The sequence below is a fragment of the Limulus polyphemus genome, unplaced genomic scaffold (genome assembly GCF_000517525.1).
Source record: "Limulus polyphemus unplaced genomic scaffold, Limulus_polyphemus-2.1.2 Scaffold3083, whole genome shotgun sequence".
NCBI lineage: Eukaryota > Metazoa > Arthropoda > Merostomata > Xiphosura > Limulidae > Limulus > Limulus polyphemus.
The window spans coordinates 16,268-29,901 of NW_013668693.1; the positions used below are offsets into that span (position 1 = coordinate 16,268).

A 13,634-nucleotide genomic window follows, 5' to 3' on the forward strand; every position below is an offset into this window, starting at 1 on the left:
ATCTACAATTTGATACCAAACTTATCGACATTAGTTCATAAAATAGCAGTTCAATAAAATTTTAAATGCAAGTCAACAATGCAATGACATGGCCTTTAAACCCATGACCTGTGTGGAGAGGGTTAAGCTGTTTGAAGGAGGGGGTGTTTGTTTGTTTGTAGTAAAGCACAAAGTTACAGAATGGGCTATATGTGCTCTGCCCACCATGGGTATCAAAACCCAGTTTCTGCAGACATACTGCTGTGCCAATGGGGGAAAAGGGGGTCATCTCTTTCAGAAAATCAGATATTTTTCTTAAAGGATGTTTAACAAAGTCTGGAAACCCAGCTTACTCCTTCTATACTACAGAAACACAGGGTAGCATGAATCACTGTACATTTAACATTCTTTATGGAAACTCAGCCTCATGTTTAAATTAAAACCAAAAATAATAATAAAACAAATACGTTATTTTTTGAGAAATTACTCTAAAATCAGTGAACTTGTTCTTGTTTTTAAAAACAAGTTACCTGAATGGCTCTAAAATGAGAAAAATGTGGAATAAAATAAAGTCAGCAATGTTCATAAAAATAATTACAGCAACTCAAACATTACCTCCTCATCAAAATCCATGAAGTTTCCAACAAATTTCATGTTTGGATAAAGAGTACCAAAATGTGTTAGGACCTCTTTTACAAGGTCCCCGAGACCAGCTGAGAAGATCAACAAGGGGATCCCATTTGTGTTTAAGGTGTCAAATAATAGCTCACAACCACTCCTGAAAAATTGTTTGTATAATTACAATTAATAATAGCTAACAACCACTTCCAAAAAATTGTTTGTATATTTACAATTAATAAGTTATAGTTCACAATCACTCCTGAAAAGTTGACAAACAACTTTTCAGGAGTGATTGTGAACTATAACTTATTAATTGTAATTATGCAAACAGTTTTTCAAGAGTGGTTGTGAGCTATTATTCATTATTAATTGTAATTATACAAAAAAAATTACAATTAATACTGAATAATAGCTCACATCCACTCTTGAAAAAGTATTTGTATAATTACAATTAATAACGAATAATAACTCACAACCACTCTTGAAAAACTGTTTGTATAATTACAATTAATAACAATTAATACCTCACAACTTCCTCTGACAAACTGTTTGTATAATTACAATTAATAGCTCACAGACACTCCTGAAAATCTGTTTGTATAATTACAATTAATAGCTCACAGACACTCCTGAAAATCTGTTTGTATAATTACAATTAATAGCTCACAGACACTCCTGAAAAACTGTTTGTATAATTACAATTAATAAGTTAATTAATCGACTATGGCGTGAAGTTTACAAAAAGAGCAATATTGAAAAATTAATAAGTTTTTTTTCCTACTAAAGCTTAAGACTGTGTTCCTGGATCATTACACGAGTGGCCAAATAATAAAACATAAAAGACATTATAATTCATTAGATACTACTGTTTAAATAGAAAATTAATAGCAGTTATTAAAATTATTTTTTCATTTGAAACAAGATGTACAATAAAATAAGAAATGGATATGTATGTTAGTTTAAAAACTATGTAAGTAATTTACTGTTAAGAACATACTACTCAACAGAACACACTATTAATCAACTGCTGCCTACTCAGTTGTATTTTTCTCATATTTGTTCAATTTGCTGAAACACTGTTTCACTTTGACCTCAGAACAACTCTAAATGCACTTCTACTATGGTCAGCAAAACAAGTTGAAACAAACTTCAACTGCAGCCTGATAAAACTAGAACACCACCAAATAGAACAACTCCAAACTCACTTCAACTACAACCTACTAAAACCAGAACAACTCCAAACTTCTTCTATAGCCTGCTAAAACCAGGACAACCCCAAACAAACTTCAACTACAGCCTGCTAAAACAACTACAAATAAACTTCTACTTTGACCAGTTAAAACCAGAACAACTCCAAACCCACCTCAACTACAGTCTGCTAATACTAAGACAACTCCAACTACACTTCTACTTTGGCCTGCTAAATCGAGAACAACCCCCAAAAAACTTCTTCTATAGCCTGCTAAAACAACTACAAATAAACTTCTACTTTGACCAGTTAAAACCAGAACAACTCCAAACCCACCTCAACTACAGTCTGCTAATACCAAGACAACTCCAACTACACTTCTACTTTGGCCTGCTAAATCGAGAACAACCACCAAAAAACTTCTTCTATAGCCTGCTAAAAGCAAAGCAATTCCAAACAAACTTCTTCTATAGCCTGCTAAAACCAAAACAACTTCAGACATACTTCAACTACATCCTGATATAACCAGGACAATCCCAAACACATTTCAACAATAGCCTACTAAAACCAGGGCAACTTCAAACATACTTTTACCTTGACCTGCTAAAACTAGACCAACCCCAGACATACCTCAAGTATAGCCTGCTAAAACTAGAACAATACTCGAAACACATTTACTTAATCTCAGGAAAGCCTCACATACAATTTTACTTTGACCTTAGGACAATTCCAAGCACACTTCAACAACATCTTGTTAAAACAAGGACAATGCTTAACACACTACAATAACAGCATGTTAAAATAAGGACAGCACTTAACACACTTCAATGACAGCCTACTGAAATAAGGACACCTAACACACTTCAATGATAGCCTGTTTAAATAAAGACAACACCTAAAACACTTGTACAATAAACTAGTATTTTTAAGTTTGCTAATTATCGTACCTTTAAACTGTATACAAAGAAATACATTGTTTATGATATAGCAACTACAGCAAGACAGGACTCATACTACAATGTAAGTTATTTTAGTGTGTTATACAATGGAAGTAAACACACGTTGTCATTTATTATGTTTTAGAAAACCTGCACTACAAAAACAATACAAACTCAAAGAATATATAGAAAAACATTTAGTTTCATATTTTTCAGCCCTACCTCAACATGACGTCAGAGCTTTCCACCATTTTGGTAAAATCACTTTTTTTTACTCCACTTGTACCCACAACATGGTGAGCTTGTGTATACCTACAAAACAAAAGGTTAATAAAAGTTAACATTTTCTAACACTGAAAATGTATTTCCGATAGGTACTTACTACCTCTCACCCATAGTTATCTCGATCTTCATTTGCCCTCTAGCCATTGATAAAGTTTTTCAAAGTACACCAGTCTTTTATACCCTTATATCTTTTGCATCATTGCAGCAACATGTGCTGATCATGTGACCACCCTCCACCAATCCCATTGCACCCTCTATACTAGTGCAGGTAGCTCCCTCTACCCTTGCGGTACAATCCTCACTTTCGAGAACTGGCATGTACAATCCTGAAAACACTGGCAAATCAGTGGGGAGGAAGGGTGGGAAATGGGTGAGAGAAGGTAAGTTTCTATCAGAAATACATTTTCAGAGTTAGAAAATGTTAACTTCCAAAACAGTACTACCTCCTCTTCCCTATAGCTAGAATACCACAGTGGAAAAGTGGAGGGGCCAGTGAAGGTGCAAAAACAAATAATCAAGTGGAGAGTGACCACTAAAAAAAAAAAAAAAAAAAAAGGGGGGAGGGGCCCCTAAAAAAAAAAAAAAAAAAGACAGGTGTACCACAATTAAACTACAAGGCACACCTGTGGGGTATAGCATTATTTCTTGATCAGGTATGCTCTTCACCCATTAAAGAAGATAAGACATATAGGGTGGAAACGAACAGAATAAGTGGCTAGGGCTAGAGGACAATATATGAATAGGCAAAGTGTGGTCCACCTGGGCAGAAAACATCCAGGGAAAGCACCTAGGATTGATATTAAAATAGCCAAATGAGGTACACCCAGGCAAAAACATCTGGGGAAAGCCCCTTGGTATACAAAGGATTACGTCAAGTGCAGTCCACCTGGGCAGAAAACATCCACTGGAAGCACCTTGCATCATAGATTGCATGCCATATTCTGTGTATAACATGTAGCATAACAATGATAGCCCTCTTCTCATTGAGTGAGTACATATGGCTATGAGATTGTTTTATTGTACAAAACCCACTTGTGACAAAACCTCCATGGTCCACCACTACAACGACTGGGAACCAGAAGTGGCAAGGACCCCTGTGCTCCAATAGAAGAAAGAGGGGGGTACATTGTGGAGTTTGGAGGAACGACCCACTGGAGGTGGTGCAATGGGTGTCTGCATTTCCCTATTTTGAAAAGCAGAAGGATTGTAAGAATCACGAGGCAGTAGGGATGGACAAAAATCCCTATCTGCTTTACTCATGAAATCCATGAGTGACGATTCTCAATAGATAGATAGATATTGATAAAAAATGTGATATATAGATATAGATACACCACCAGAAAAGCATCCAGTGGCCTTACACCCCATCTCCACAGTGAGCATTCGAGAAGTATACAGATATAGTGATAAGATATAAAATTCAGCATACCTGAAATATGATGTATAAGCAGCAATAAAAGAGAAAAAAACACACACACACACATATATATGATGACTTACCTCAGTCACAGGCAAATAGACATGTGTAGAATCACCACAGGAGGAAGACGATATCTGCCCAAAGAAGACACAGTGAAGTTGTACAGAGAAAGAATGACAAAAGTTAAGGGAGTTTAGGGAATGAAAGATCCCCTACAAACGATGGCAGTGTCAAGCAGCTAAAGACAGAGTTAGATGATGAATTAGATGTGAAGAAACAATATGTAGAAAGTAACCTGCTAGGTGTAGGAGTTGACAAACCCAAGCCAAAGTGGGCTCAACCACAAAGGGAAGTGAAAAGAATTCCCCAAATGAATAAGATACAGTGAGGTGTTAATAAAGGACTTCTCCAACCCACCTGAAATGAAACTCACCTGAGAAGCTCTCAAAGAAGGAAACGAGTGTGAGTGATGGACCAGACAAAGGGAGAGGCAAGTTGGAAGCCTGTTGTCCATGAAATGTGAGTCTGAAAATCCAATGATTGAAGATGACATGTAAAAGTATACCACTCCAAAAAAACACATACAGAACAGAAGAAAGACGGTGAGTGCCCAGAACAGAAAGGCAAAACTCACCTACAGGAACCAAAGAAAAGAACGTGACACTGGGGTTTAAAACCCCACCAGAGTGAGAGGTAGGACTCCATGGTGAAGCGAGGTGACTGCAGATAAGCATACAGCCAAGACAGATCAAGAGAGGGACTTTAAACTCCCATGTATAGGGAGACAAAGAAGGATGGGTGTAAACTCCTGGTTGAGTGGGCTCCACACATTACATACTTCCTTTGTGTAGTAGGACATGAACAGACAAGGCATGATCCTGAAGAGGAGGAGAGGAGATCTGGGAAGTGAGCAGAAGGGGGAGAAAAACAGAAGTCAGAAACCTGCAATAAAAGAATGTAACTGTCAGGAACTGTAGCCAAAAAGACACATAAACTAAAGAAATTGAAGAAAATACACAGAACTAATGAACTAACAAAAACTTAGAAATGTGTAGTCTACAAAGAGCTTAAAAGTAACACACCTGCAAAACTAAGAAAATCAACCTAAAATATAAAACAATAAGTAACACATAAAGTACAAAACCACTAAAGGACTGATAAGATAAACGACCCTTAAACATGGAATGTAGAAGTCCACTCAAAGAAACTTTAAGACAAAGGACACAAAAAGAAAACTTACACTAAAGAACATGAGAATAAAAAAGGCACCCAGTTACCAATAACAAAGGTTGACTCAAAACTTATCCGCAAATAAAAGTGACTAGTAGTGAAGATACAAAAAAAGGGAACTTATAACTAAATAGCATTAACAGTGAAAAAATGTAAAATAATAAGCCAAATTACCATAAAAAACAAACTCTAAATACAAGTTGTAAACTAAAGTAACCTAGATTGTAAAAAAATATATATAAAATTCAAACTTACACAATATTGACCAGAGAAGACCTAGATGACATAAATTATCAAGTGCAGAAATTAGATCCATACACTCAAGCTCACATGAACTCATTGAACATGGGTATATCTACGAGGAGTGAGAAATACACACTGAAAAATTTACCACAGATCTCCTGGGAAAAAGAACAATACCTATCTGGAAAGGCAAAAATCGCCAGCCAAACACAAGACATGAACTCCCCACAAATGAAAGTCTGTGCATTCTCAGCAGACATCATAAAACCTGAGACTGAGGTCTAGTGCCATAACTGCTCTCTTAGTCACTTGGAGAACGTAAAACACACGTCTATATATGAGAATTGCCAATCGAGAAAGTGAGGATTGTGCAGCAATGGTAGAGGGAGCTACCTGCACTAGTATAGAGGGTGCAATGTGATTGGTGGAGGGTGGTCACATGATCAGCACATGTTGCTGCAATGATGCAAAAAGTATAGGGGTATAAAAGACTGGTGTGCTTTTAAAAAATTTACATTTGCCTAGAGGGCAAATGAAGACCGAGATAGCTATGGGGGAGATTAGGTAGTACCATTTCAGAATATGCTGTGTTGACAGTCAACTGCAATATGAATGAACATACAAAACAAGTAATGTATAATAATCAATACATGACATAAAAGCCATTTTTGGAACAAGCTGTTACTAAAACACACTGCCTTTTCTATGTATTAGAAACCACTTCTTTTCTACATGGTTTTCACTAGATTGCCTTATTAAAAAGATGCACACACACACATGGAGAAGATAAGTAATAATACCCACATACAGACCCTCGGGGTCCACTTTATATGGGTGCAAAATGTCAGTTTTCTAGGTTCTATCCTTTTGAAGTTATGGTGGTCAAACGCACAGACCCACCCTTTTATTATTATTGATTTATCAATTGCTTCTGTGGAAAAACAAGCCTAACAATGCTGTTCCTTTCTTCAAGAATTAAATATTTACTGTACACAGGAATATGTGCAACGCATAAACACATATATATTCAGTCTACAATTAACAATACTCCACTTGTTCCCACAACACGGTGAGCTTGTGTATTAACACAAACGGATATTAACAGATGCCTCTTTTATGATGTTACTGTTAAATATGTGAAGTCACAATCCATTTAGTCTTAAAACACAAACAGATATTAGCAGATGCATCTTTTATGATGTTACTGTTAAATATGTGTGAAGTCGCAATCCATCAGTCTTAAAACAAAAATGTATGCACTGTTTTATCAAATTATTAGCTCAGTGATTATCCTCACTTAAGTTATCCTTTATTTAGCATATACAGCATCTTTCAATAGGAACACAAGACCAGAAATACAAGAATTTGTTGATTACTTACCATTCTACCATTTTTGGAATCTTGTCCTCAATACTGATGGTCGGATCTATTTCAATTGGATAATACTTACTGTGTAGATCTTTAGCCTAGAAAAAACAGTAAAGGTGATACTGACAAGATTGATAGACTGAATTAGATTAAATGCCAAGAAAGTTTATTTTAAAAAAAATGTTAATAAAAATGAATCAATAATTAGTTAAATGGGAAAAATAGGTACTTTCTGATTAGATGAATGGGGTACATGGAGTTCCTCTTAGGAGCCTCTTTATAGTATAGGACATTATTCATCATTATCCACATAAGTAGCATTAAGAGCAATTTGAGATGTAAATAATTCAAATGTTTTGATGTAATTAAGTTAGTATAGAAAGTGATCCCAAATTGACCTTTATAATTTCCATACAGTAACTTCTAAAATGTTTTGTGTATCTTCACAAAATGTTGCAAACTTTCAGTGAGCATTAAGTCTTTTGTAGACAGAAAATCAGAAATTTGAATGAAGTATTTTCACTAAAATGTCTCCATGAATATATGGAGTCAATATATTGACTGCTCCTGGTGCAAAGTGAATTTCATGTTAAGATTAAAAATACTTTTTTTACACATCTGAAAATTCTCAAATTTCATTTGTGTAATCTCTAAAACCTCCTAAGTAAATTTCAAAGTTCTTTTTCATTAAAACTTTATATTTTATCCATTATCTTCCCTATCCTAACTCTATATGAGGTTGGTCAAATTGACCAACCTTATAACCGCCACAATAAACTAAGAAATAAATCTAAATCATCCTTTTTCTAATTCCTAGAATGACTAAATTGTAACATGAAACTACATTTGCTTATCCTAAATACCTTTAAACTCCTAACAGTATATATATCTGTTTATATTTAAATGTTAATGTTTTATTCCCTTTTTAACCATGTCTAATTAATAATCCCACCACACAAATTGTAAATCACTTGGCAAACATGTAGCCCATGTTATCCTACCAAATTACGTAAAGCACAGGCAACACACGAGTTGCTCTTGAGCATATCTTGTAAAATTGTTTTATTATTATACTTTATTTTATCTAATCTAACATAAAAAAATCTTTATAATTACACTACAAAACTTTACATTTTAGTTACTTTTATAATAACAAATAAAGAATACACATGAAAAATAAGATATAATACTTACATGGGTCTTTTTTCTTTTGCTGTCGACTGTCAATGAAATTTAACCCTACTTTTTGTATACTAATCGTACTTCCATACTAAAGAACACAAAATAATAATATATAAAAAGCAGATAATATCCTATAACTATCAAAATGTTTCTGGCTTTCTAATTATGTAACAAGAGCATTTATAAATTCAGTTAAGCTCGTCAATGTGTTTCCCATGAGAATAAAGTAATTGACATTAAATTTCGTACTTCTTGGAGGGGGTAGTAAATAAATTAGAGAAAAGGGAATACCTAGTGAGGAAATATCACAATTCTCATACTAGGGGAAATTCAGGATTGTTTTTTTAATATTGCCTTATATAATTACAACTTAAAATTTATATATAAAATTAAAATTTGGATTATTAGCTACTGCCAAGTTTATTCAAATACCATGTAATCTAATACTTTCATTAACTTTTGAATGTAACACAGTAAAACCTCATGACATGTGCAGAAAAGGATATCCATATGGAAAGAATTAAAGAGGAACATAACCTGACCCAATAAGTCCCAACATCAGAGGAATAAAATAAGGAGGAACAGAGAAGAAGTGGAACAGAATAAGCTAACAAAGAGAAGGGAATGAACCTCTACAGAAAACTCTTCTGGAGTATGATGAATACCTCAAAAGGTGGGGGTAGGATAGAGAATACAGGAGTGTGGTGAGAAAAAGACGAAGACACAAAAATGGGGAACTAGAGAATGAAATAGAAGGCCGATCCCCAAGCAGACCAAACAGCTACCAAACACAGGAAATCTAGAAAGGAAAGGAATAATACCTGCAAGTCAGGACAGAAAAAAGTGTCACAAATGAGATGGGGACAAGCATTTGGGTGTGAGAGATGAGCTGTTCGAGAAAGGAAACAGCATAAGCCAGAATAACAAGCAAAAATGAAAGACAAGGTAAACCCCAAGAATTGGGGTCATGGAGTAAAGAGCAAATAATATCAAAGGACACAGAAGAAAGGAGTTTCTTTTAGTTAAGTACAAAGCTACACAATGGGCTATCTGTGCTCTGCCCACCTGGTTTCTAGCATTACATGTCTGCAAACATACTGTTGTGCCATTGGGGGCAAAAATGATAGGAATATACCTGAGAATGAAATCCAAAAATATCTAGGAAGGTTAAGATCATTCCTACAATAGTAAGGCACTACCCAAAGCAAATCAAGTTAAATATGTAGTCAAATAGATCATTCCTGACAGTGGAGAAAGTACTTCAGCTGATGGGACAGATATAGGAAGCCCAGTACACATGTGGTAATCCACAACACTTTAACAATGGCTGCAACATCCCCAACAGTTAACGAGCCCCAAGAAGTCATAGTAAAAATAAGGCCTGTGTGTGTAATAATGTCACTCACACATGACTAAGTATAAGTCTCCATCATTTGAGAATACATGATACAAAGTTAAAGCTTTTGAAACAAACGTCAAAGTTCATTTAACAAATGCAACTCTGAAACTGAACTCAGATGAGAAGAATGAAGTTAGCACGAGTGCAAGCGCATAAGGAGAGTAGCTGTGTGTGGAGGCTGTGATACCTTCCTAATGGTGGAGGGCTTTTGTCGCATGATGGTATTTTCATGCACCAGCAAAGTTCACGTCAAACAGATGAATTTAAGAGATAGTTATCTCAAGGATAGTGGCACGCAAATCTCCTAGACAGACATGTGAAGAAGATAGCACTTCTGTGTCAGATGGCGAGTTATCTTTTCAGATACAATCCTCTTAAATAAATATTTTAAGTCAGTGCCACTGAAAGTACACCTATTACTTATATAGTATGCTAGCATGTGGATTTAAGGTAGTATATAAAACTGCAAGTTAGTTTAAGACACACAGCAGCTTATGTGGCACATTTGTTAAACACCCACGCTAGGAACCCCAAGGTTCAGGCAGGCATAGTCATCCCTAATTTAGAAGTATTGACTAGAGGGAGAGCAACCATTCAGCCCTACAGTATACATGGCTAATCTTTATTTAACCAAATAGCAGGATTGACTGTCACAGTTATTATTAACGCACAGTTCAGGGTGTAATGTGTTCAGCAGCATACTGTGGGCTCAAACCTTGGACCTTATGATCCACTGCCTAGTCTTCTAGCCACTATCTTTTTTATGGATATTTACTGTGTATTATTACAACAACATTTTTGAATTTATTAAATCTAATAAAAAGATTTGGACTTGTAACAAGTTAATTCAAGTTAATAAAAGTTAATTCAAGTGAAGAGTCAATAAACGATTTTCATTAATCATTGGTATGTAGAACATAAAATTTCACCTTTTTTCGGCACTCCTCACGAATGTATGGACTAGAATCAAGAATACCTATGAAAAAGTAGATAGAACACATTAATTAAAGTCTTGTTTTCCTAATGTAAATGTGTTTTAACAAGAATATCAATGTACTTCAAGGCATAAACAATGATAACAAACTTTATTTAAGTTTAAAAATTGAATACTTATCATGCCATTTGTTTCCACACCATTCACTACCAGTTGGGTCCACATACTGCAACACATTATGAATTTTAATGTTTTGGTCTAATACAACATTCAATGTAGAGAACTGACCAAACAAATGGAAGAAATAAATCAATTTGATGTAAAATACACTAGAGACATATGCAGTAACTAGTGAAATATTGATGGTATTTTTTGTTAAAATATTTGGGTGCATGATTGATATGTTATAATGGGTGCTGTAACTAACAAAGACAGGGACCCACAAGCAATGTGATGCATAAACAGTTTAAAAAAATGTTTAAAAATCTGATAAGGCCCCCCAAGTAATTCTAGGGTTAATGATAATTAATACTTTATTTGAAAATTATCATAATTTGTTTATAATTATTTTTATACACATATTCAGTTTCAAACACTTAAATATTTTTGTTAAAATTACCCTCAGAGTGAAATTTCAGTTGTAATATTGAAACCTTAGGTTTGCTCATGACTCTGCGATTGTGCCTATCATATTAAGACTAAGCTTTAACTGGTATTATACTAGTGATTCTTGGTGATAAGAGATTAGTACTGAACTGAAACTGATAAATACTGCAAAAAAAACTGTAATACAGTATTACTAAGATGCAAATATATGTAAATTCATTCATAACCCAAGAAAACTGAATTTAATACAAGTTTAACACTAGTTCACCAAACAAAAAGTAATGGTGCCAACAAATAAATTATATTATATATAGGAGCATCTAAGCAAGAGAAAACTTTACAGTCACTAGATACATCAATTACGTTCCCAAACAATATATATATATATATATATATATATACACACATCACTTTCCAAAAAATCATTCCAAAAACTAAAAAAAAATCTACCACAGAAATAAATCCAAAAAACAATTCAAAGTTGAAGAACAAAATAACACTTATCATTACAGGTGCCTATGGTTTTAACAGACATTACAAATAACAAATAATTCTAAACTCAGAAAATGTTAAGAATTTTAGTAACTGACATTTCTTATATGACACTCTCTAGGACACTTACTATAAGTACTGCTACATGGCTTTTGTTGATAATGAATACGGGTGATAGTATGATCAAAGTCTGAGATCACCTATAACAATAAATTATTGAATATAACTGTAAATGTATTTATCAAACATTATAGTACACTTTATAAGAAAATTTATAACCTTTTATGATTGTCATAGTCATTCTCACACCAAAAAGTAGCTGCTAATAGGTTTCAGTTATGTTATCAATATTCTAAATGTATTTTACGTTACAGATATTCTACTTAACAAAACATAAGCTCTCTTATAAAGACTCATAGTTATCTCTCTATACAAATTACTAAGAAGGCCTCACTTAAAATACTGTGAAGAGCTTTGATCACCTTATCTACAAAAGGATACTGACCTATTGGAATAGTTTTAGAAAAGAACTACTAGCATAATTATTGGGATGGAAGGGTTAACTCGTAGGGTCAGAAAAGAAGGGTTAAAGTTGATCTAATTGAAGTACACTGAATTATCTGGAGACTGAACAGGTTAGGGGCCTCTAAATTATTTGTGATATATTCTGAAGAAAACATGGCAAAGTAACATAAATTTAAGATTTGGAAAACATAGGCAAGGCTCCAGTTAAGGTAATTACATTTTTCTCACAGGGTGACTGGATTAGTGAATGAGTTGTCATTGGCAGAGGTGAAGGCCAGTATTTTGCAGGAGTTTAAGATAGGAATCAATGATTTCCTAAAAGTGAACCAAGGGGTTTAAATTTTTAATTTTTTCAACCCTTATCATCCATATACTTATCAAGCTTTTTCTTAAACTCGCTTAAATTTACTGCCTCTACAAAATCTGAAGGCAACCCATTCCTGTTAGAAAAATGAAACTGTCTTTGCTAAAAATTACTCCTACTTTGCCAAAATTTATATTTGTGTCCCCTAGTCCTACTATTCTCACTGTTAAATATGAAAAAAAATAATGCATGAACACTATCAATTCCCATTACAATCGTAAACACCTTAATTAGATCCTCACTAACTCTTCTTTTTTTAAGAGATTTCAGCCTCTCCTCATATGACAACCCCTCCATCCCAGGCATCATTCTAGTAGCCCTTCTCTGAACCCTTTCCAAAAATTCAATGTCTTTCCTAAGGTAAGGAGTCCAAGACTGAACACAGTATTCCAAATGTGGCCTAACCAGTGACCTGTGCAATGAAAGTATAACCTTTTTAGACTTGCATTCAATATTTCTGTAGATACAACCTAAACTCCCATTTGCCCTACCACAAGCAACAGCACAGTGCTTGGATGGCTTTAGAGACTGATCGACTATTACACCAAGATCTCTTTCCTTCAAGACACTTTAAGGTTATTCCCATTCAAATTATACTTATAATTCAAATTATGATAACCCACATGTATTATCTTGCATTTATTATATACAATTAAAACCTATCTGCCATTTATTTGCCCAACTCACTAAATAATCTAAATCCTTTTGTAAATCAGTAACATTCTCTTCACAGCTAGCCACCCCCAGACCTTAATATCATCTGCAAATTTAAGTCATTTATTGATCATTCCTTTATCTGTGTCACTGATGTAAATCAAAGAGAGCAAAGGTCCTAAGACTGAGCCCTGACGGTACCCCA

General features: G+C 34.4%; 1 protein-coding gene across 2 annotated transcripts in view; it reads right to left on the bottom strand.

Moving 5' to 3' along the window:
- The window catches only part of LOC106468623 (cytosolic 5'-nucleotidase 3-like), a 67,568-nt gene that overhangs the window by 10,460 nt on the left and 43,474 nt on the right, over positions 1–13,634 (bottom strand). For both annotated transcript variants that reach the window (XM_013929053.2, XM_022396969.1), the window contains exons 3-7: positions 12,017–12,086; positions 10,784–10,830; positions 7,286–7,371; positions 2,950–3,039; positions 595–757 (exon numbers count right to left, since the gene is read on the bottom strand). In XM_013929053.2, the coding sequence (XP_013784507.2) occupies positions 595–757; positions 2,950–3,039; positions 7,286–7,371; positions 10,784–10,830; positions 12,017–12,086 (456 nt within the window). The remainder of the gene's footprint in view (positions 1–594; positions 758–2,949; positions 3,040–7,285; positions 7,372–10,783; positions 10,831–12,016; positions 12,087–13,634) is intronic.